Genomic DNA, 26,112 nt, shown 5'->3' on the forward strand with positions numbered 1-26,112 from the left:
ACATTGATATTTCTCTCCCTCTCTCCTTCTCCTCCCCTCTAAAAAGATAAATGAATAAATTTTTTAAAAAATTATTAAATGAAGAAAGAGTAACCTAATACAATGCTGTATTTTTTTTATTTTTAAGTTTCTCCCATTGTCTCTCAAATATCTATAACTGTTCACTTTGAACTAGGATGCAATCAAGCCTTGTGCACTATATTTGATTGTTGTAGTTTTTTTAGTCACTCTTTTTAAAAAAATATTTTATTTATTTACTTTTAGGGAGAGGGGAAGAGAAGGAGAAATGTGTGGTTGCCTCTCTCACTCCCCCTACTGGGACCTGGCCTGCAACCCAGGCATGTGCCCTGACTCGGAATCAAACTGGTGACCCTTTGGTTTCTGGACCCATACTCAATCCACTGAGCTACCACACCAGCCAGGGCTAAAAAATATACTCTTTTAACAACTTTCAACATATATAGTAGAATGAAGAAAAAAGTAACCTGATACAATGCTGTATATTTTTAAAATGCAAGATCAGACTAGCCAGAGACTTCTCTAGAAAATTTAAGATCAATGTCAATGGAGTTTTGAAAGGACATAATTATTTCAAAAATTCTAAATGCAGTTAAATTGTTAATCATCTGTGAAGGCAATGGAAATATTTTTGAATTTCTGAGTACCTAAGCATTTACTGATTTACTTTATTCAGAAACAAAAATCAGCTTTCTGGTTACCAGTATTAGTGAAGTATATTGAAACTTGAAATTTGAAAAACTGTTAACTGAATGAATAAAAATGTCAAAAGCAATTCTTGAAAAAAAATAACATAAAATTATCTGTTAATACATTAATATTAAATTATTTTTAGGATTTTATTTATTTATCTTTAGAGGAGAAGGGAAAGAGAGAGAGAGAGAGAAATCTCCATGTATGGTTGCCTCTCATGCATCCCCTGCTGGGAACTAGCCCGCAACCCAGGCATGTGCCCTGACTGGGAATCGAACTGTGATCCTCTGGTTCGCAGGCCCGAGCTCAATCCACTGAGCTACACCAGCCAGGGCCAATATTAAATTATTTTTTTAAGTCATAAAAATGAGACAGAATAGAGCAAGGTGGATATAAAGGTATGTAAATTCTTCCTTCCCTTTAGGAGGAGGAATCAAGAGCTACTATATTTTCCTAGGTACTGACACTTAGAAATTATAATTTCAGTTATATTTATAGACTGGTAACCACTAACTACCGTAAAAATTAGAACAGGTAGTTTACATGCCAAAAAAGAAAATAAGCACACAAAATATAGTTCATATACCCAAAGATGAATAATAAAATCCAATTCATTACAGAAGCACACATAAGGCACAATGCGAAATTACAGCACTGTATGTGATATAACTAAACATAAATGCCCTAAATGATAATGTGACAAAGAGTCTCAGACTTGTTCAAAAGCCAAAATTAAGTCAAATGTTACCATCAGAGACAAGCAGGAACAACAAACACATAAACAAACAAAAGGTATAATAAAGTATATTTCAAGGTAAACTTTTAAAATATTACATTAACTTTTTAAAAAATATTTATTTATTTATCTTTAGAGGGGAAGGGAAGGAGAGAGGAAGAGAAATATCAATGTATGGTTGCCTCTTGTGAGTCCCCTGCTGGGAACTGGCCTGCAACCCGGGCATGTGCCCTGACTGGGAATCAAACTGAGATACTCTGGTTCACAGGCCCGCCCTCAATCCACTGAGCTACACCAGCCAGGGCTACATTAACTTTATATTGATAGTTAAAATTTATGATAAAGCTATAGCTTCTTTTTTTTATTTTAATTGTTGTTCAAGTATAGTTTTCTGCCTTTTACCCCCACCCCACCCCACCAGCCCTCCCCACCTCCTTCCCAGTTCCATCCCCCCCTCTTGTTTTTGCCCATGTGTCCGTTATACTTGTTCCTGCAAACACTTCCCTTTTCCCCTGAAATTCCCTCCTGTCTCCCTTTTCCCCTCTGGTCACTTCTTTATGGACAGAATAATATAACTGAAATATAGAAAACAATTTCAGTCAAATATAGACTGAGTATGATATTTGAAAGTGATATGGGAAATATCACTGTGCTTCTAGGTTTCACAAATCTATTTAGACCAAAATATTTTTTAAAAATTAAGGGTATAATAAGCATGATTTAGCAGATTTGTGTTTAATTTTATCACATTTTTGGATAGATTCCAAACAATATAAAAAAATGGTCAAAGGCCCCAAGTATGAAATTTCAATATATATGATATAGTTAAGCTGCACAGTATACATTTTAAAATTAATAAAAATTAATAACTATCCAAATACTACCAAGCTTTTTTTTAAAAAGTGTCCTAAATAACTATAGATCAAGGTGGAAATCAAACTTAGAATATAGAATACTTAAAATTAGATGACCTTTAAAATAATTTATTAAAATGTCATAGGTTAAAGCCATTGCTACAGAGAGAAATTCAGAGCCTTCCATGATTTTATTATTAAATATGAAAAATACAATAATGTTAAGCATTAAATGAATTTTTCATTATTCCTTTTTATCTACGAAAAGCAGAAAGATGAAATAATAAAGTATCAACTAATGAAACAGCAAGAGGATATTTTGTGAACTGATAGACACAAGAAATCATTCTTTGAAAAAATTAAGTAAACAAACCTATGAAAATATAACTGCAACAAAAAAGAAATACAATTTGAACTAAGAAATAGAGTACGGTGTCACACACGTTGAGAATAACACTACTGGGAGCTGTGTTTAACACTCAGTCCTTGGGCGTGAGCAAGGACAGCTACTGCTTTTCAGCGGAAATCAAGACGATGACCGTCTACAGGGAGACAGAGAAGGTCATTTGGGGAAAAAAGAGAAAGAACTTCCATGTTCCCTAACACAAACGGAACATTATAGTGTCATATTTTTTTCTAGTAAAATTCTTCAGTATGATAAATGCTTAATTATAGATTCAGCTGAACCTTTAAAAACTTTGATACAATCATGCTACATTTCCCGTGGAAACAGTTTATGAAATTGTCCTTCCAGGTATTATAATAAACATTAAAGATTTCCAACTAAACATTATAGATAATATTAACAATGGGAAGGTTAGTCAACCAGAATGGATTAATGACAACCACGGCCTAGTAGTCATGAGACCAGTCTTACAGCAGAAGATGGCACATTCACCCCTTGGGCCAAACCAAATTTGTCCCTTGTGTTTTTGAATAAAGTTTTAGTGGGACCTAGACATGCCCATTTGTTTACTAACAAGCATTTGTGCTGTAATAGCAGAGTTGAGTAGTTTTGAGGGAGTCTGTATGGCTCTCAAAAGCCTGAGATATTCATCATCTGTTTTTTTTTAAAGGTTGCTGATCCATTTCTAATAACAGCATCACCCACCTTATTCAACATACTATTTAGGAGAAACTGGCTATCTGGGAAAAAATTTTCAACATTATAGCAATGATTAAATAAATAAAGATAGACTTACATTGACTTACATCATACAGATATTTATATTATGCTTCCAGAGAATATTAATTGGCATGGTAACAATTATATGATATATTAAAATATTCAAAAAAGAAGGATCCCAAAAAGGTGACCTAAAATTCACGTCAAAAGTACAGACTTCAACTGTACTTAATACTCCAAAGTTTTACTTGATGATAGAATCCTGACTGATTTTTATTCTTTCCTATAATTCAATTTATTTGATATATTTTTACTGTGGAAAATACTTATTTTAAATTTCTTCTTTTTAAGATTTTATTTATTTATCTTTAGAGGGGAAAGGAAGGAGAGAAGTATCAATGTATAGTTGCCTCTTGTGCATCCCCTGCTGGGAACTGGCCTGCAACCCAGGCATGTGCCCTGACTGGGAATCGAACCACGATCATGTGGTTCACAGGCCCGTGCTCAATCCAGAGCCAGCCAGGGCTTAAATCTCTAAAAAAGGAAAATAAAATTTATACAACTCAGTAGCAAAATAAATCTGATTAAAAATTGTGCCAACAAACTGAAGAATCATTTTTCCAAAGAAGATATAGAGATGGTCAACAGGTACAGGAAAATATGCTCAGCATCACTAGTCATCAGGGAAATGCAAATCACAATCCCAGTGAGATGTCACCTCACACCTGTCAGAATGACTACTTTCAAAAGGATAAGAAGTAACCAGTGTTGGTGAGTGTGTGGGGAAAAGGAAAACTCTGTACACTGTTGGTGGGCATGTAATGTGGTACAGCCACTACGGAAAATAACACGGGTGCCTCAAAAATTGCTTGTAGCCGAACTACCATAGGATCTAGCATTGCCACTTATGTGTATGTCCTAAGGAAAGGAAATCACTATCCTGAAGAGTTAGTTTCTGCACCTCAATGTTCACTGCAGCATTATTTACAATAGCCAAGACAGGGAAAACAACCTAAGTGTCCATCAACACATAAATGGATAAAGAAAATGTAGTATATAAACAGCATGGAATATTATTCAACTGAGGAAATTCTGCATTTGCAACAACATGGGTGAATCCTGAGAGAATTATGCTAAGTAAAATAAGTCAGAGAAATACAAGTATAGTATAATCTCACTTACACATGAATCTAAAAAAATTGACCTCATAGAAACAGAGCAGATCAGTGGTCGCAGGACTGGGAGGTGGAGTCAGGGAAATGGGTACAGGTGGTCAAAAGACACAAACTGTCAGCTGTGATGTGGGTAAGGTCTGGGGACACAATGCACAGTGTGGTGAGTATAGTTAATGACACTGTACCATATATGTGAAAGCTGCTAAAGAGTAGATTTTTAAAGTTCCCACCCCTCAAAAAACACTAATTATGTGAGATTATGGATACGTTAATTAATTTTATTGTAATAATCATTCTGCAACATATACACATATTGAATGACTATTTTGTATACTGTAAACTTACATAAAGTTGTAAGTCAATTATATCTCAATAAAGTTGAGGGGAAAGGGAAATAAATGTTATAAACAGGGGAGAAAGTGTAGCCACAAACAGCCTCACAAATGGAGCTGAATATTTAACTGATTTCAGAACACTGATAGTTCTCTTGTTCAGAGAGCACTTTTTAAGTATAAAAGCTACTGATGAATTCACAAAAGAAAACAGGCATACATGATTACACACAAATTACAATTTGAGATACTTCAAAACTGTCGCAGACACAGTCAAAGAGCATTTTAGGGAAAATGACAACCAGAGCATTGTGAGTCGGCACTGCCACACCAGCAGTGGTTGTGTGACCCGTACAACTGTTTCTGGGAGGTGACCTGGCAGTGTGATTCAAAAGCTGGAAAAATGGTAAAAAACACAGCAAGTTTACCTCAAGACAGTAAGTTGCTTCTTTTCAGAGACTTAAGCACAATAATGTTTATCGTGGGGTTAATTATTGTTACAACAAAAAATTGACAAGTGAAGTGCCCCACAAAGATAATGGTTAAGTAGATTCTAGAACATGTGTATGTTGGTGTCTCAGGAAGTCCTGTGGAGGCTTTGCAAATACTGAGAACTGAAAATATGACATGATTAAATGCTCTGGGCTAAATGCTAACTGTGAAAATAAGTGAGAAAACCAAAATATAAAACTAGGCGATTCCAGATTTATTGATTCAAATGAAAGGAAATATACCCAAATATTAACCATGCTTGTCTTTGGATATTGGGAATATGGTTCACTTAAATTTTCTTCTTTCTGTGCTTGTCTGTTTTCCAAATTTTCCACACGAGTATGAATAACTGCTTTAATGAAAACGGGGTCAGTGACGTTTAAACCAAGAACACTGTAAGTTCTACTTTGCAATGATAAGTCTAGAAGGTCAACGTGAAAGGTTATTGTTTTGTCAGATCTTTAGGATTTAACCTTAACATGTTTCCCCTCCTGCTTTGAAATCAGTTACACTGAAAAAGTGCAATCGTTTTTGATCAATCAGTCGCTGACATTTATTGAGCACCTACTAATCCCTGGGTCTTGGTTTGGCTTGTAATGTGTGCTATTCAAAAAGTATCACTTTCAAAATTGTCTTCAATGAGAATGATTTCAGGGTGGGCTGCAGAGTTTCACAGGTGTCTGTGTATCTCTGCACACAACTCTGGGCCCAATTCTCTGTCCTCTTCGCTGGCACTGTTCGTCTTCCAGATCTTGCTCCTCCAGATCTCCATGGGGGCATCAAAGTGCAGCGCTGTGGGCAGCACCATCTGCTGCGGGAGGGAATGATGCTGCCTTTCTGTCTGCAGAGCACTCTGGCTCCTGTTTTGATGCCTCAGTATTCTTCCATAGAGATGTACTTTGAACGTGGCACATGGGTGTGCTCTGAGCACGTGTCAAGGTCTCGTTGTGATCTAAGTACCTTGGTAGAAAGATAGTGATTTCCCTGAAAAGGGATGTCCAGTTGGTCACATTGGAGGTCACAAATTATTTTACATTGTCACTCACAGAGCATACAATGGCCTGAAACGAAGCACTAAATCCAAGGCTTTCTGCACAGGAAGTGGCCGTTTCAGAATCATGCGGTGAATCTAGTGCTGGGACTTCAAATGCCAGTTGTCAAAGACTATTTATTCATGTGGATTGTGTGCCAGCTAAAGCAACTTGTCTACAACTCTCTTTTCTGGGTTAACAGAAATGCTAGCATTGAAAAAAAATTCTAAAGGGAAGACTGTAATAGGAGTGTGTGATCCTTCACCTCCTATGCTTTTGCACTGGTTGTCTTCTCTGGACCTTCCCATACCATGCTCACCACACCTGTGCTAGAAGCCTTGTGAGGGGCTCTTGCACAAAACCTCCAACCCTGGAAGACTAGTCTCTAGGGATACTCTGGGCAAAGCCCTTTGCTATGGCACTTGCTGTGTCAAATGGACACTGAGGAGCTTATGAAAACTGAGTTTGGAATGAGAAGTGCCTGGAATCAGAAAAAACTGAGTGCCCGGAATCAGAAGACCTGAGTAGTCTAAGGAGCATGGGCGTCCCTCTTCCCACTAGCAAGGTCAGGGTTCCACACCTGGTCAGGGAAGCCTTTTTTTCTAAGGCAACATGACAACCCTGATGTACAGACTTCAGAATTCAGCTAGGATGGTTTTAAATCCCTGCTTTGTTGTTCAATAGCTGTAACAATGGAAAAGTTGCCTTTTTGTTTTTCTTTTTTCTGTGCCTTGGACTCTCCCTCCATATAACAGGAATATTAAGAAAAACAGACCCCCCCAAAATACCAAACCCATCTTATAGGATAGAATTAAATGAGATACTTTGGGTAACCTCTGATGCATGATGAATACTCAATAAATGGTAGCTTATAAAAAGAACAACCCACTACCAGTGCAACCAATTTAGAAAATTCCCTTTTCCCTGTGCCTATGTGTTGTCATCTCTATTACCAGACAGCTTGCCCATATCACACATGGGACCCCCTTGGCCTCCAAATTTTCATGATTCTCTGATCCTGTAAGTAGAGCAAGAGGCATTGAGGAAACCAAAAAAACGCTGGGGAAAGGACCAACTCACTGCAACGAGAAATCCAAGCCTGCAGCGCCATCTAGTCCACGCTACGGACGCCCCTCTGCACAGTTTGTCTCCAACACTCCGGAGTGTCTTCCTCTTTTTATTTTTTTAAAGTATAATTACCAGAGCTTATGTTTCACAGTTAATGCTGTCAAGCCTTTTAAACTAATTGGTCTTTTATAGAAAATTTAACTGAAAATTAACACATCTTTTAATAACATTGCCTTAACTTTAATGGCACTTTGCCTTTCGTTTATAATTGCTCTAAAATTGTCATTTTCCATGTCATAGCTGCCATTTTTTATATTTCCTAGTTTTCATGGTGTAGATTTTATTTTTAGTATTTTCTTTCATGGGGGATGAGAACTATTTGATTTTTTTCAACGCTGGGCCTGCTGGGCCTGATGTCACAGCAGTGGCATATTCTGAGCCCAACAGAACGTAGCACTGTGCTATGCTGATGTCAATGCGGCTCTGTGTGTGGGATGGAGGAATAATGTATTTCTTACCTTACTTCACATGGCACCAGCTTAGCCTGGGCTAACCAAGAACTTGGTTTCCTCCATAACACAGTGCAGGGGTTTGGCCTTTTATGCAAGGACAATTAAGAGGGTAAATCATGTTCATCCATCTTCCCAAGGTCACATTTGCCAATGGCATCATAAGGATGCTGGCAGTGTCCAAAAGAAGGTGCGTGCTCAAAGCAAGACTGAAATGTCCACGCCTAGACTTAAAACTCGACCAGATGTGCTCTTTTAACACAGAATACACGGTGTGGCTGAAGGCCTTGCCTGTCTGACTGCTTCTTGTATGTCCCTCTCCCATATCTACCATGTTCCAACCACAGTGGTTTTCACCTACTTCCTCAGGGAAAACCCAGCTCAGCACTACTTTCCAGCCCTTGCTCTTTCTTTTGTCTGGGAAAGGTAGTCACCCTCATCTCCTCTTCTGACTTTTCAGTGTCACTTTCAAAGTCACTGCCTCAGACAGCTTGACTCTGATCACTTTGGCTAGGACAGGTCTCCATACCCATTCACACCACTTCACATGCTTCCGATCAGCTATCCCCACCTGGCAGTCCTCATTCACTTGCATAGTTACTGTTACTTACATAGCTACCGCCCACTAGAATGAAAGTTCAAATAACACGAGGGCAGGGTCTCCATCTGTCTCCTTCAGGGCCAAGCCCCCAGCATGGAAAATAGTGCCTGGCATTTAGTAAGTGCCCCAAAATATATCAATTAATATCAATAAGTACATATAGAGCTTGTCATGTGCTAAGTTCTGCACTAATCACTTTACGATTTTAACTCATTTAGTCATCTCAACGATCCTATGATGTAGGTACTAGCATGACCTCATTTTAAAGATAAGAACACCAAGGCACAGAGAGGCTAAGGTAACAGAGACAGTACATGGTGATGCTGGGATCGGCATCCAAGCAGCCTGGCTCTTGAGTCCATGCCCGCTCTTTCTAGGGAGGGTCCCGGTGGAACTTAAATTGAGGGTGAGGGTAGGCGGATACCATAGGTGTGTGCAGAGAAATCTGAATCCTCAGGTGCCTGTTTCAGCTCTAACTACAGAGAGGCTTTTTTCGTCAGTGTGTGTGTGTGTGTGTGTGTGTGTGTGTGAGCAGCAAGCTGGTATTCTTCAAAACACATTGTTTAGTTGTGATCGTCTTAGAGGCATATACCCGGAAGTACAAGTATACCCTCTGGTCACGTGTTTCTGCTGTGGATTTGCAGGAGAAAGCCATGAGGCCATGCCAGGAACATCTCTATCTGTTCCAGGATTGCCTGTGATGAATCAAAACATTATTCTTTTAACAGGTGAAGCAGCCAGCAGCAGGAGTTGAGTTATAAAGGACAATGTGCAGGGAATGTTTAGACACGTGACTAAATGGCAATTCAGGGAGGAGTGACAGAAAGAGGAGATCGTCAACATCTAAGGAGGGGTGTGTGTGTGGATGTCTGACGTTGCTTGTGAGTGAAGTCCTGAGACGGAAGCTCCCCGCTGGCTCCTGCTGCTTGGGGGAGTCTCACTTCCTCAGTTTATATTTCTGCGCCCTCTTTTAGTTCCTCCTCATTACTGCCTTGGTCCTTGACTGCCTCCTTTTTTATTCAATGAATTTAGGGCCGGGGGTTGCAAAGAAATCACAGGTAAGATTTTCTCTGAAGGTACAGATCCAAGTGGGTCTGTTGAACCAGAGCCAGTTCAAGACCTCACTGTGAAAGCTGCTCACCCTAGGCAATGATAACAAGGCCTGGAACTGGATAAGCATTTTGGTTAAAGATTTGAAAAGTTCCTATCCGTGGATCAGTTAAATGTATGTCTTGCTCCAACACTTAGACTCAGTTTATTCACATTGTTGCCCCAACGATCAGCTACTATAGCTGAAGTGCCTCCCACAGTTCCAGGCCCTCAATAAGTGATGCCGCTGCTGAGCATCATAACAGCAGTTACTGGATTTCGGACACTCTTTTCTCCCAGGCTGGAATTCAGAAGAAATGCTGCACGCAGACCTGTATCGGCACATACCTTAGCTATCCTCTCCCAGACATGGTGGTTACATTTCAAAGGAGATTAGAGATGGCTTTAAAAAAATCAAAACCATCTCACTCTGATTTCTCATCTGAGTTTCCAAGAGCTGACTCCCTCACGCTACTGCAGGCAGGTAGCCGTGCAGCTCAAACCCAGATGTGCCCTCCCAGCCTTCCACTCACGGCCACCAGGTAGCCCGTTGGCCACAGAGAGCCGACATTCTCTGGTGCTCAAAACCAGTTTTATTCCTTGGAACCAGGGCTGGCTTCATGCGTCTGTGGCCTGTGCAGTCAGTCACCCAGGGCCCATGCTCAGGAGGACCCCTCACTGGGCGTAATGCTCAGCTGCCACCATTTCAAAATTCTTCGTAATTTACGCAAAAGTGCCCTTAAAAATTATGTAGCTGGTCCTGCCTGGAATATAATGAATGCCTGATATGTGCGAATATAAATAATTTTATAAATGTCCGTTAAAATTTAATAATGTATTTGCAATTCGGAAAACTGGATTATAAACAGTTTAATGTCTCTTAGTGAGAAGAGGCCTCTGTAACCTCCCTGATCAGAATCAGAAGCAAAGCAAAATTTTTAAAGAGATGAATCACAGAAATCAATTGGAAACTATATTTGGAGACTCTGAGGACCATTTTAAAACATATGTCAGGATAACAAGTATATCCTCTAGCTTCTGTCATTCCTTTTAGCCTCATTAAGGAGTTTGCCCAAAGTGAGCCCTCGGTCTCTAGCAGGTAGAAAGGTTAGGCTCAGCATCCTCAGGCCATCAGGAAGATCACAAGCCCCGGGAAACCAAAGGAACCCTTCCTTAGGGACCACTGCCTTTCCTTCTTGGCTTGGGAAGAAATGGTTATGGCGTGGAGCCCAGTTAGCCTTAATTAAGATGAATGTTGTTTCCTAATTATTTTTAAATCCATAATTCTGATGTTTAACAAAGATATACTTGCAGTTGGACCACATTCAGGAATATGGAATAACCTAAATTAGTCTTTAAAAGCTTTATGTTTTTTCTTTCTTCAAATAGAATTCCTTTTGGGATTTTCCTTAATGAATAGATGAGAATAATGCATAATTAGCATATCAATTGTTGTTTAACACATTCAGGAGAATAGCCTTCTGAAGCTCTTTAAGAAATGTATGTGTATAAAACTCTCTGAGCTATGTTTATGATTTTAATGTGGTCAGTAAAACTCTCCTTCATGGATTCTCCAAAAGTCAGTATTTATCCAGCCTATGTCTGTATTTTTAAAAGCTGTGAACTTGAGAATTCCAAAATGAAGAGGCTTTTCTATACAACAAATAAAGACACTCAGTAAGCACACATCACAATGCCCTGGTTATGACCCATTCTAGTGTCTGCTTTTGCCTTTTATAGTTCAAGATGGCTCCATTAAACTGCGAGCTACTTTTTAATTGCTCTTTGTTTTTGGTCTCCAAAGTGAAAAAGAAATACACATCAAGTAACAGAAGGAATCAAAGATGCTTTTTTGATCTTCTGGCTGCCACTCAAGTCCTTCCCTGCAGCAAAAACCAGACCAGGCTTGGCCCTCATGCCTGGTCCTCCCCCAGGACTTCTGTCTCAGTGACTGGCAGTGACCTAGAGTTACCTTTGACACTTTGTTCTCTTTCACCTTCGGCTCATACACAATCTATTCCCAAGTCCTTTCGATTTTACTGACAGACACCACACAAACCCATCCACCTCCCACCCCCTGTGCAGCTCTCTCCTAGTCTGAGCTAGAGAACCTCTTCCTCAGACTCCTGGCTGCCCTCTTTCCTCTGGAACCGACCTTCACACCCCAGCCAAGGCAGTCCTTCTAGAGCATAAACCTGATCGCAGCACTTTCCAGCTCAAAACACTTCAATGCCTCCTCCTCACTGCTCTAAAGAAAAAGAGCAAAACCATGAAAAAGTGTTCCAGGTCTTTCGGGTCCAACCTTGCTCCTCTCAGCTTTTCTCTCTCACTCAGGCCCAGCCACACAGGCTTTGTCCAGCTTCCTTCAGACCGCCAGGTTCCACCCCCACAGGCCTTTGCATTCCCTTTCCTTCTCTCAGGGATGCTTTTCTCCACAAAATCTGTCCTCCTTAGTGCTCAGGTTTTGACACAAAATGTGTATGATGTTTTTATGGAATCTCTCTCTGATCCGGAGACCAGGTCAAGGGCTCACCTATATTTATTCACAGCCTTCTTTGCACCTTCGAGAATTTATAATGCAATGTTTATTTGTGTGATAGTTTGATGCACATCGGTAACCCCTTCCAGACTTTGAGCTTTGCCTGGTCACGCCCTCCACTGTAGCCCAAGCTCCAGCCCCAAGCCTCTCCTGTGGGAGGTTGAAGGAGCTCCACTCCCCATCCTGCACCCACTCACCGCGCTCATGAGTGAGTCCAGGACGCTGACGGCAAATGCTGTCCCACATGCAAACGGCTGCGTGAGGTACAGTTCTGTGTCCGGGTCATCGTCATCGTCTTGGTCCAAAAACTGAACATTAGTATCATTCACTAGAAAAAGCATAAAATAAAAATTAGCTCAAAATACCAAACACAGGCAGCGAAGGGAGAGAAAGAGCAGGCTGCTGATTTAGAAACACTGAAGTCACTGAAAAGGAGAGAAAAGCATGGGAGAAGCCAGGGATGGGTCTGGGGGCGGGGCCAGTGGGACTCAATGGACTGCTCCTCTGTGATTATTCAAGTTTCCAAGGCCCGGAGTGCAATAACTTCAAGCAGGCTTGCCCCACGGCAGGCTGCGGGAGGACTAGGAGATAGTGCTGGTCAGTCCTTTGGTATAGTTTTAGAATCATGACCCTGAAAAACACCTTAAAGTGTTTTTTTGGTAGCCAAGTCCTTTGAGAGAGGCATATTTCAAGGGTGAGCTGCCACAATTAGCCATGCTGGTTTAGCCACAAGGAAAAGAAAGCAATTTATCGAGAGTGAAGAGCAACTGACTGGGAGCACAGCAGAGGCAAAGAGCAAGGAATTCACCCACAGGCACAGCCCACACCCTGCCTGGGGACTGGCCTGGGGAGTAGCAGTGTCCCCAGCCCTAATTCTGGGACCACCCCCAACAGGCCCTAGTTATTAGAAAGGTGAGCCCATGTGGGATGTCTTCTGGGCGGTCTCCAGCTGTTCGCTGACAAAGACTTGCTCTGCATCCCAAGGTGCATGGGGATGCCCACGTTCTCCCCTTCCTCTTCTGAGTAGCTCAGTCTTCTCTATGCTTCACCTTAAGCAGATGCAGCATTTGATGCTGTGTTTTGTTTCCATCTGAGGATTCCTCAATGACTCCTCTGGCACACATGTGCAGACTGATTGACTGTATCACTGAGATGTCTTTAACTTATTAAAAATTAAATGACAAATTAATTTCCATTCTGCTCTTGACTTCAGGAATGATCAGCTTTGCAGAGCAAGTAATGGGTGGGGGAAGTATGTGGTTGGGGAAAAATAAGTGCTCATGATTTCTGGAATAATTATCATGCTTTTAAAAAGAGAATAGATGAGGTTCCCCTTTTCCCGGTCCCTTTTTAAATGTATCAGCAGTGAATTCTCTTTCCTAGAGTTATTGTTTTAATTGTTTTCCAAAAGTAACTTTTTGGATAATGTTTTTTCTAACTTTTGCTTGTTTATTATGTGAGGCAGAATAAATGATAGTAGGATAAAAAGCTAGACATGGAATTATTTTTAAATGACACTTTCCCTAGAGAAAGATCCCAATTGGGAGGAATCTTTGTTCTCCCAAAGTTTATGACGTCTGGGTCCCCACCACTGTCACAGCAGCACTTGCATCACAGGCTGGAGGGTGAAAGTGCAAAACGCAGGATCTGACACTGACTCCCTAGGGCAAAGCACTCCATCATGGCACACCTTAGTTTCTCCCTCTCAGTAAGATGGAGGAGACAAGAGCAGCTCTCGTGAGGTTGTCAAGGACGCTCCTATGAGATTGTTCTTGGTGAGCCTGATCCTGAACTTGATGCTAGCTGCTCTCAGGATTGCCTTTCTGACATTAAATGTTCCGTGCACCCACTATGTTAAAGAAATTCCCGGCCTCCTTTCACCCCTTTCAGAAGCCCATAAAGCCTTCCTCGGGGATCCTACTAGGGTCAACTTGTATATTTTTCCTCCTCCATTCACTTACCCAAAACCATGCTGTGGACCATAGTTTAGTCTTCCTGCTTTGGGAACCAGAACAACGTGCAGAGGATGTGGTTTTAATCATTTGTAATAGCCGAGGAAGCCCTGTGCATTGACACTCCAAAATGAGAAGCATCTGTTACCCCTTTTCAAGATGATGAGGAAGGGTTGGTACTAGACTTCGAGGGGAAGTAGCCCCAAGCAGGGAGACATAACTCTAGATTTTCAGTGAACTAGGGATGGGTCTGAGTCACTGGGAACGAACTCCAGGGCATGAGCCAGGGTTCAGTGAAGACCCTGTGTGCTGTGCGCGGTTCGGGGTCATTCAGTCTCAGAAGGACGGCAGCCAGTGTTACTCTAGCCCTACTTCACAGAGCAGTCATTATTGGGAGCTAAGAGGTGCTTAAAACAATCACCCCAATACGTATGAGGTCAAACACAACTGGGAAACAGGCAGGTTGAACACCTTTAAGGATTTTTCTTCTTATGGGACTTCTAGGGGTCTTTGACCCACAGACATCCACTGGGACTCTCCAAACAGACGAAGACTGGAATATACTACATAGTTTAAAAGACCTATTTGACCTCGGCATCCTCTGTGACTTCTCAAAAGGCATTTTACTTACTTGGCATAACATAGAATACATCTCAGAACATGTAGTAGGTAAATAGTAAATACTTGTGGGCACGAAGGGAGGAGATGCAGTCAGACAATGGTATGATTGCCAAAGATGGTCCAACCTCCAGAAAAAATGGACTTAAGACGGAGGGTAAAGGCGATGGGAACACACAGGAACATGGAAGGTTCTCTCAGCTAATGGAAGACATTGGCTTCCATAATTAAAGACATGACCCTCTGGTGAGAGACAGAAACTTCAAGAGATTCAAGGATACTCATCAAATGCCTGAGTTGTTGCCTCTGATTTGGGGCACTAAGCCTCTTCTTTTCTCTTCTACTAATCAAGATATCTTAGCTAGCGGGCAGCACAAGAATCCAAGAAAGAAAATAAATTCCTGGCACTGATGATTCTGAAATGCTCCTGAACATTCCTGAGATGGAGACATTAGAATGGATTTTTCAAGCATAGGTCTGGGCTGCATAAACTCCCAGGGTCTCCTACAACACTAAGGTTCTGAGGAGAGCAGTCCTGAAACCTAGGCTTTTAGCCAACTTCCCTAAACATGAAAAAAAACACCTCATCTACTGCTGGAAACAAAAAATAGTGTGATACTCCTTGACCTGAGTGAATTTGTCCTGATAAATAGCTACGTCGACAATAATGCAGTGCTGAGTGGTGGACAATTTATTCCTTAGTTTCTAGACACCTCGCAAGCAAGATTACTGTGTTAAAAGCTGCTCTCTTATTTTGAAATATATTTTGGGGCCTAGAAAATGGCATGTTGGTTTCATTTGTAAGTCATTTGAAGGCAGGTGCTTCCTGCTTCTCTACCCACCCCTCTGCCAAGCAGCACGTTCATTGTCTCTATTTAGAAGGTCAATCCCCAGGTCTGAGACCTGCCGCTGATGGGTGCCTTTCATGGAGTTATTGACCAAGTTGTGGGGAATCGTGGGAGGGCTTGACAAATGCAGTCATGACTGAGCCCTTCATCTTCCTCATGAGTCCACTTCAAATGTCCCCAAGAAGGCTCTGGGCCAGTAGGGTGGGGGTCAGAGCTCAGGAGTGTGCCCCAGTGGGTGGTAACCTCGTCCTTGGCCCCCTTCCTGAAATCTGACTTTGGAAAGAAAAGGTCCTCTAGGAGCTGACTGCTTTTATGGCTTCAGAACCAGTGCTTCTGAGAAAGGGCCTAGTACAAAGAAAATAAGGCAAATAAAGTCAGAATAAAGGAAAATAAACAGCTGGAGGGAAGGCACCGTCCTAGGTTTCTTATCTTAAAATTTTTATATTTCTCCTTTGACTTCCTCTGAGAGCTGTGAAGACCTGTCAGTCAAATTGACAGTGTGTTGGAAGAGGAATATAAGGGAGAAGGCGGGAGAGCAGGGGAACACATGGAAAAGAAAAAAAAAGGGGGCCCAGGCCAAAGAAAATGAATTAGAGAAAAGATGCTTTGAAAACAACTGCCAGGTCAGATGGGTGTGATCAAAGGTTTACTGATGCTGTGTGGGGAAAAAAAAATCATTAAGAAAGGCCAGAACAAGACAGTCGATTCCAACCAGAGCCACAAATAAAACACATTCAAAGCAGTGCCATGGGGTAGCCGTTCTGTTACAGCCAGTGAAATAAAAAACAAGCTGATGATGGTTGGAAACACCAACAACAGAACAAAAGGAGATACTGATGTGAAGGAAAACAGTGCTTCTTACCCAGTTCAGTTATCATTAGAATGTGCGTCCCACTGTTTTTTTCCTGATTGACTGATACCAAAGGCAACTTGCCAGGTTTAGCTAATTGGATACAGCATTTAAGGGTTAGGGAAAGGGAGTGGAGGAAAGTACAGAAAAAGAAAAGAGTGAGGGAATAACAGAGGAAACATTCTAAAGTAAAGGCACCCAAGACCTGGATCTCAGGTAGGTAATATTTACCTTGAGGGGGTGGTGGTAGAGACCCCTTGGCAATTGTGCATTCAATTCATTAAGGAGAAGCAGGGAGTGTCATGGCCAGGTTAAAAGTTGAGTTCCAACAATCATGGTCCTCAAAACCCCATCATTTTGGGGGGCCCAAGTGGCATTCACTGAAAACGGCCTTTGTCTGAGCAGTTCTCTTAGGGTAGATTAAATGTAGAGTTACTAGCTCAACGCTTCTCTCCAGTTCTCAAAATAAGGTTGGCTGAGTGATGGCCGAAGCTTTTTACCTCAATGGAGGGTTCTGATTTTAGGAGCTGTCCAGAGGTGCTTCAGTGAAAATTACCAAGTGTCCTTGGACTATGCCTCTCCTCCCTTCCTCCCCCTTCCCTAATTTATGCCCCAATTTCAAATCCATCATCTCATATTCCTTGGAAGCCATGACCAGGATGAAGGGAATAATCCATTCACCTCAGAGGAAAGCTAGATCAGTTTCCCCTTTGGTAATCTGATATTTGTGTGCATGCTTTTCTTCAATCTCCTTCCAATCAAATCCTACTAGAGTTTACTATGCTGAAGGAGCTAAAAAAACAGGCCAACTTCCTCATATCCGACATGATTGGAAAAGAGAACCAAAAAATCTGCCCAAAGCCAACATTCACCCCTACCTAATTCAGTAATGATGGGGATGTTGACCCCAGTGGTGATGGATGGCTGACGTAACATCCCGTGCACTGGGCTGTTATCTGGAGAGGATCTGTCCATTCCTGGAGGTGTGAACCCTAGTGGGAAGTAAAAAGAGAAGGGAGAAAAATCAGAAGTGTGGAAAATTGGGAAATAATGAGAGTTCAGGGTATATACAGAATAAAAAAAATGTAGCTTATGCATTATTTACAGATCAACAATTAGCACTCCCAGGATAAACTCGGATGAGCTGTTGTTTTGAAAGAACAAAGTAGGAGACTATTATAAATAATTCTAACCCACTTTGATAGTTTCCTAAAAACTGGTCTCTGTAACAATGATTGATCTTGCTCGCACTCAGATTTTTGTTCCCCTCTCCATCCAGGCACACCTGAGAATTACACCTAAGTGCCTCCTTGAAGTGAGATACATCAATGCAATGTAGGAAATGTGCTAGCCCATGAAACATGCACAGAACCATGCATATCATCACTTCCGGCACAAGCATTTGGCCCGCTGCCCGTCCTCCCAGACTAGGGCAACCATGGGAACATGGGTCACTGTGGAGAAGACTGGGCAGCAGCCCAGGATAGTAGCCCAGACCCATAAGCTGGAGTAAGTGCAAAAGCAACCTGTGTTGCTTTAACGCCCTGAGATTTGGGTTCGTTGTTGTTGCTACCACAGCATAACCTAACCTATATTGCTATCTAAAGCCACTTGATTGCTTATTCTCCTGCCAGTGAGGCTTATCTGGGTCTCTGACACAGTTCTGACCAAGGCAAGGGAAGTGAGAGAGAACTGCTTGCGGGGCATGGTGGGAAGGGAGGTTAGGGAGTGCTCGAAAAAAGAATCACAGGAAGAGACATTCTTGCTCAATCTACTGGACATTGCTTTCATGTCAGGAACTGTGGAAGCCGTCTCATAACCAGGTTGGGCACCAGCTGAGGACAAAGTCATCTTACTGACATTGGCCTAACTGAATGGTAGAAAGATTGAATGACAGAAAGAATACTCCTTGAGCTCCTGAATTCACCAGCCCTAGAACCAAAACCAACTGACCTCAGGATTTCTTCTTGCATAGTATTTTATATAGACATATAAATAAGATGATTTGTATATAATAATATTTCTGTGTATCTTATGCAGATAAATTTTATGTATTTTATGTATAAATTTTATATATATAACATTTCTCATGGAAAAAATCCTGAGGTAACATGGTTTTATATATACATATATATACTATATATACACACAATTATATCTTTATATATTTTCCTTTTGTTTAAGCCAGGATTAGTTTTATTAAAAACATTATTTGTGACTAAAATCATCCTGACTGAGACATGTGTGGCCAGCTCACAGTGGAGCCCTGAATCCCCAGTGTTTCAAACCCATCTTAATACAGATGTGGGTGGAGTAAGTTGGAAGGCAGCCTATTTGGTTTATGACTTTTTGCATCTGGGCCTCTTTGGGTCTCAGATCCAAATCCCAAGTGCCTATTAGAATGAGCTTGACCCAGCCATAACCTCAAGATCTCTGAGGATGAGAACTCATTCCAGCTGGGCTAAGTGGCTACCTCTCTAAGGATATGCATAGAAACATAGAGACATGAGACATTCATTTATGTCACACATTCATACAGTGATAATTAATTTCACCAAGTGAAGTGCATGGCAAGTGGTACCATCAGCTCTGTGCTGGCTGCAAGGCCCAATTTGCTCCTCTATCTCAGAAAACAGGCAGACGCCTTCACTTTGGTGTCTCTTCTTTGCCCTTGATGGACTGCTACGTGGACTTCTCATTGAGTTATGACTTAGAGACACAAAGTCTCTTGTTAAGTTTCCAAGGACAAAATTCCAAATAGATTGTGTGACCAGTTTCCTCATTTACTCTCCAGTGATGTGACAAGACTGGGTTGAATCTGGCATTATGGTGCGTGTGCTTTCCCAGGAATGCTGGAGTGACAGGCGCTCCATAATTGCCTGTTGTTTTGGAGGTACATGGTGCATAATGCATAAAATGCCAGAAAAAATATAAAAAGGATTTGCCTATTTTCTGCTTTTCTATGTATAATTTTCATACTATTGTGTGCCATATTCTCAGAAAGAAAAAAAGTTTTATTCACTTTTCATTCTCTGAATGCACTTAATTTTACTCTTTATATTGACATACTGTGTGCAGGGTAAGTATTTTTCAGTGACAGTGTAGTGTCCATCTTTTCAAACTTTGGAATGTGTGCTTTTCAGCCAAGCACATAATCAAGAACACGCATTTTAAATGCTAGCTGTTTTCTTCCCCTAGACTAGTGAAGGGGAAGACCGAACTGTTTTCATCAGAAGTTTCATTCAAAAGCATGAAAAACTGCAAGTGACAGCTGAGCAGATTCAGTGGAAGTGACGTTTTTGAATTTCTTCAACTTGACAAGTAAACACCTTAAATCGGTAATGCTATATGCATAATACATGGCCTGTATTTTGACATCCATCATCAAATGCTGACTTGAGAAAATACGGGTTTGTAAGTCAAGGAATAGCACCCATAAAACAGGGAGAAATGCAGGTCACACAGTATTAGGAAAACTGTATTTCATTACAGAACCTGCAACAAGCCAAAGCGTCCTTTTATTTTATCTTATTTAAAAATTCCATTTTCAGCTGTGAAGAGTCTCAATTCCTTTGCATGAAACCTTCATTTAGAAATGACACGCTTGCTTCAGAGGCCTCTTTTATTTTGCTTTCACATTCCATTTTCCCCTCCAGTCACCAAGCCTGCCTCCATTAGCATCTGCAAACTGACAAACTGTAGTGGGTGTCCAAGGACATCGCTCCATTAAAGGTCCCTCTCTCTCCTACGCGCGACCCCAAGAACAGGGTGCTTTTATTGGCAAGAAAACTTCAGCAACTATAATGTCTCCTTCTCTTTTGATACTTACCTAGTCATGTTTTTTAAAGGCAAAAAGAAAGACTGAAGAGATAAACTCGTCTTTTCCCCCTCTGGTGTAGAGGTGTGTTAAAGATGAACAGAATTTATTTTTATTTTTTAAGAACTTTTATGAGTTAATTTGAGCCAAACTGATGACAATTTCCAGGAAGGAAAATCTCAAGGGACTGAGAAAATGCCCCAGAGAATGGCGGTTTTGCACCCTGTTTTATAGATTTTAATCAAAGGAAGAGGCACAGGGGGTTACGTGAAGTTGACGGGTGACAGATCAGGGAAGCAGGAAAATCTCTGGGACTGGGTAAAAAGTAAAATGAGGAGACACACGCATATTACGTTCACATTGGTGCGTATAGGATAGTTAACAGATAACATTTACAGCACATAAGGAAGGTATGTGGGGGAACCAGATAACAACAAGGGGTCCAGTGGCCTTGTGCTCTGATGACAGATTGTGCTCTAAGGGTTTGAAAAAAGATTCCTTAGACATTCCAAAGATATGTTATCTTAGATGCAAAAAGACAATAGAGAGACTCAGTTAGGGTAAAGACTGTCCTTTGTCAAGGAAGATACCAGCCTAGGATATGACTACCATGTTTTCTTTCTTAGACATTCACATATGGAACAACTGTGGTTGGAAATGGCAGGGCTGAGGCAATCCTGCCTTTGATGCCATTTGCTGGCCCCTACCCCACAGCAGCAGTTCATAAAGGGATAGGTCTAACTGTGTCCCGTCTCTGGTGGTCTTCTTCCCCACACCATTATTGTTTGCCATAGTGGACACACCTTTGGTTGAACTTTAGTTCTCAATACATGAAACAGCACCCCAGTTCTGTGTGTGAATACACTGCACTGCACACCACATGAATAGACAGGGAATGCACTACAGGTATCCTAACCCACAACTAGAGAATAGGGAAGCTGGGAAATGCTCCCTTCATTAGCTAAACCAACAGTTGGGACATTAGTTTTAGAAAGAAGCACTTATTTTGACTGAATAGTTGAGCAAAAATGCTGACATTAGAAAGATGAAATGAAAAGTTCTCAATCAGGAAAAGACTCAAGTTCAAGCTTACAGAGATGGCCTCCTGCTTTTTTAAATGTGTCTCCATTGTCCTCTGTTGGGCATGGACTTGGGAAGCAAGCTTTGGGCTAAAAAGGACTTCCTAAGACTACCTGATCTTCTTAAATTTAAGGTCCCTCCGCATTCCAGTCCTCAGGGAAGAAGTGATGGGCTTACATTATATGTTCTGCTCCTTTGGTATCAGGCAGAAATGGACCCAAGATGACTCCTTGCCAAGCAAGGTTGTTCTATATGCTGTATGAGGACTTTAGGCCAGAGACTGTTTTCTATTTCTTTAAACTTCCCCCTACTGTCTACAGAATTCCTGGCCCTCAGAGGAGAAACAGAGTGGAATAGTAAACAGCATAGTTAACAGTCAGATGTCTCGGGTTCAAACTCTGGCTCATCCACTATGTTAGCCACATGACCATGAGCACAGTACAAACTTTTTCCAAGTCCCTGATTCTCTGTCTATAGACGAAAAGTATCTCCTACATAGGGTAGTTGTAAAGAAAACATCAAATAGTATATTCAAAACATTTGATAAAATGCCTGGTATGAAGCAGGTACTCAAAAATGCTGACTGCCTGTGTTAATAGTTTACTAGGGACACAGGAAGTACTTGTGGACAGGCACAGCATGGATCACCACCTCTTTTCTATGTACAAAGAACTGAGGTCTCTTTTGGTAGATTTTTAAAAAGGAATTTTCAGAGAGAAAATCATGGGAAATTAATGGAAAGGCAATGAGCAAGGTGGATATATTTTAGTATAAATAATGAGATAAAGCCAGTGATAAAAATACAGCCCCAAATATGTAAGAAAGGAGGATTTCAGTCATGGGGATAGCTAGGATTTCTTTAGGTATGTTGAAAAACTGGTGGCCAGTCTTCATGTTCAAAAAGTTCTTAATTCCTTATAGCAGCTGAGAATCTCTCTGGAGTCTTCTATTCTAGATCTAATCTTCTACTTTCCTTAATAATTCAGGGGCATACACTTCCTAAAATGGTTTTCACACTCTCTACGTTCTTTTCCAACATTCAGCATTCGTGTTCTTGACTACATGTGCTGCTGTTGGGTTCAGGTGAAGAAAATTAGCGGTGTCTGATGTCACTTCCATGACATGGGTTATTCCAGGGAATAGGAGGAACTCAGCCTCTGCCAGGGAAATGACTGGGAGGCTAAATGACCTTTAGTTAAATTAGATAAGAGAGTTTTAGGATGCTTTTGAACTTAGAAATTTAATATAAACACTTGCCTCTGTCCCTAAGAAATGCATGGAGAAGAGAAACTGGAATAACAAGGAAATCACCATGGTTTTATTATTCTTTTTAATTAATTGTTTTGGGTACCTACTGCGTGCATACAACCATGCGCGGCATCAAAGAGGCACCGTGTGGCTGTAAGCCAAAAAGGCCGTGGCTCAGACAAGCTTTACTGGAGAATGCCTCACACAGGTTCAGGGTAATGCAGACATGAGTGCATTAGACGCAAGAAAGACTCAAAGTCATGGAAAGGCAAGGATATTCTAGATATAGGCTGATAAAGATAAGTCAGAATGAAGAAGGTGGGCTGAAATAGAAGCTCAAGAAAAAAGCCAGCATTTATTGAGTGATTTCTATGTACTAAATTCTGCCCACATAATAACTTTAGTTCACAAAACCATCCTATGTAGACAATATTATTTTACAGATGAGAAAACTGAAGCACAGAGAGGGTCAGCAATTTGATTCAGGGCATACATCTGGGGATCAGCAGATCTCAGACTTAAACCCAGGCACATGGACTCTGGAGTCTCCTCTAAACCATTAAGCCAACATTCCTTCTTTTTAAGTGGCAGAGCAGTACTGAGAGATTTTTCAAGGGCTCACCTTATTTATTCCTTAGAACAACCCTGTGAGTGTAGGGACTGAAAATACCCCCATTTTGCAGATAGGGGAAATAAAATTCAGAGCAGCCCAATAATTTCCTCAAGCACCCCCAGCTGGTAAGCAGCAGGTCTGGGAGCTGCAGCCAGACAGCCCGAGGTCAGAGCCCACGGAAACGGTGCGGCATGCTCCCTGCCCTCTGTGTGTGATGGTCTCTCCCTCCACGCTGACAGGCAAGTTTGAGGCCAAACCTCCTCTTACTCTTACATTGTTTTCACTTTTAAACAACAGCAGATAACAATGGGGACCCATTATAGTTACGCTTAACTTGCTTCAGTATGGTAGCACGCACAACCCAGTACATATAATAAATGCTTTATTACAGTACCTTCCCATGGAGGAAAACACAAAGTACTTTCTAAATCTTCATTAGTTAAATCCCCAAGCCTTTCCAGGGAGAGAGGGAGATGAACATTCTTATCAATCATCTCCCTTAGAATAGATGGAGAAATGAAGGTAAGTGCCTCCCCGACCCCCACAGATTTTACATAAAGGAATTGGCTCAAATGGTGGGCCAAATTATCTTTTATTGTGTGCATATAAATGGTGGTTAGAAATCCATATGCTATGTTAAACTAGGGAAATAAATTAGGCCGAGTCATCTACATTTGCTGAGACAGGTATTCAATATGAAGTTGTAAAAGGGAAAGATCACCGTTAAAGTGATCTATAAAGACATATTAAAATCAAGAGAAACATCTCATATTACACCATCTAGGAGATGAATTAAATTTCCTGTTAATGCGGGGGGGGGGGGATTCCAAAGCCAAATGTCAGATGATGTAAAGATCAATAAAAATATTTTGATAAGTAAATGCAGTAAGGCTATTTAACACATGATTGGCAACTGCTAAAACATAAATTATCCAAATTTCCCATTGCTGCTTATGGGAAAATTATGCAGATTAGAACTTGATTAGGCTTATATCATGAGACTCAATTTGGACTTTTAATCTATTAAGCTCCAATAAATGAGGCATTTGAATAGCTCCCCTGAGCAAGTACAGTAATAGCCACAGCAGTCATTCTGCAGTCTGTATTCCAACAAATTCTTCAGCAGCTGAAGTGGAGAAAATTCCATGTATACATGTACACTTGCTTTCTAACTTGTAGGTGGGGAGTGGGTGGGAAATCCACGTGCACAGGCTTGGTTTGGGAAATAGATTTGTGGAAAGGTCTGCAAGAGAAATCTGGCCTTTTACAAGAGAAAATTATAAGGGAAATATTACAAGGGAAAACCTCAATTTAACCTTGTAATATTTTTTTCATGGTTTTCAATGGCTTTACACAAATTTGGAGTCCTGAAGTCATGAAGGCCAGGCAGCTGACCAGTGCTGACTCAATAAAAAAAATGATTATTCACCAAGGAAGCAGCTTCTCCTAACACTGCCCAACTGACCACTTTCCACTTAGGGCCTGCCCCCAACAGGGTAGTGGAGGTCAGTGTCAGGGAGGGAAGAAAGGGGAACCCCTCTGCCAATTTCAGTGTTATTTGCTGTATTCAAAAGAAGTCCTGTGCCTGGAGCTGACAACTGTCCTCTGCCCAGAGCCTAAAAACAGAGCTTGGAAAACATATATATAAATAATTCTGAGCAACCTAAACACACCATTGGGTCTCTCTTGCCTCTTTACCAATCACTGATATTAGGGATATAAGATATTTGGAAATCCTGGAATCAGCGCCTCCATTTTACAGATGAAAAAACTGAGGCTCAAAAGCAGAGAAATTATTGTATCTAATATCACAGAACCAGTTGGCGGCAGATCCCAGATGGTGTTTATCGGTTATTATCCACTTCCCTTCAACACGCCCTACACATGAAGGGCTCATTCCAGTGTTTGGTGCTGGTGGCAGGGTACAACCCTGTCCCCCCACCCTGGCCACAGAATGGTAAGCCAGACAGCCCGACTTCACAGAGTCAGCAAGACGGTCCCCATTATCCTGGCTACATGGCTCCTTAGAGATGGGCCTGTCCCCCAAGCTGAGGCCAATCTGTGTTGTCCCCAGGACATTATGTAGAAGAAGTTAACGATGTGCTGAATGCAAAGACAGAAGGATGGGAGAATGGGGCTGCTGGTGACCATCTAGCCAATGGTACAAGTGATCCCTGTGGGGAACAGGGTGGGACAGATGACGCTCCTGGGCCCACCCACATGCGCCTAAAGCTGGAGGCACCCCAGGTAAATGACTCCCTTTTTATTTAAGCCTTTTTGAGTTGGATTTCTATCTGCAACCAAAATGCCCCAGTACAGTGAGAAAAATCTCTGTTCTTGGTGAAATGGCTCACGCAGATCTGATTCTCTGTTGAAACAAGTGACTGACTGACCGAAACTTCACTCGATGTTTTTTGTCCACTTCCAGTGACTAGGGATAAGATGTAGGTCAATACCCCACCCCTCCATTTCTTCTATTTATCATAAGTAACAATGATATTCTTAACAGTCCTTTTTTTCTAGAAACTGTAGTTGAAGAATGTCTTGGAAAGCTGGTTCTACTACTAATTAAAGTACCTCACCTTTTTTAGAGTTTGCTTTTGGGGTCTGAATTAAAGCAAACAAAGTTCTCTATAACCATTTGCCCATTAAATTTCATAAGATACATTCAGCACTTAAACAAGCCTCACACACAAAACGAATATATTTGCAAGTCTCTAAGCAGACACTCTCTTTCCTTACCACAGCTTAAAGAGCTTATTATTTTTATCAGTCTCTCAAAGGGTCAGTGGAAGAAAAGAAGGAAAGAAGGAGGAAGGAAGG

At 41.2% G+C, this 26,112-nt stretch overlaps 1 protein-coding gene across 8 annotated transcripts in view; it reads right to left on the minus strand.

The window, feature by feature from the left end:
• KCNMA1 (potassium calcium-activated channel subfamily M alpha 1) overlaps positions 1-26,112 on the minus strand; it is a 728,885-nt gene that overhangs the window by 22,294 nt on the left and 680,479 nt on the right. For all 8 annotated transcript variants that reach the window (XM_037056365.1, XM_037056367.1, XM_037056369.1 and 5 more), the window contains 2 exons: positions 17,410-17,523; positions 12,461-12,591 (listed from right to left, as the gene is read on the minus strand). In XM_037056365.1, the coding sequence (XP_036912260.1) occupies positions 12,461-12,591; positions 17,410-17,523 (245 nt within the window). The remainder of the gene's footprint in view (positions 1-12,460; positions 12,592-17,409; positions 17,524-26,112) is intronic.

The sequence above is a fragment of the Sturnira hondurensis genome, unplaced genomic scaffold, assembly GCF_014824575.4.
Source record: "Sturnira hondurensis isolate 20B ecotype Veracruz unplaced genomic scaffold, ASM1482457v3 Scaffold0008916, whole genome shotgun sequence".
Classification (NCBI taxonomy): Eukaryota; Metazoa; Chordata; class Mammalia; order Chiroptera; family Phyllostomidae; genus Sturnira; species Sturnira hondurensis.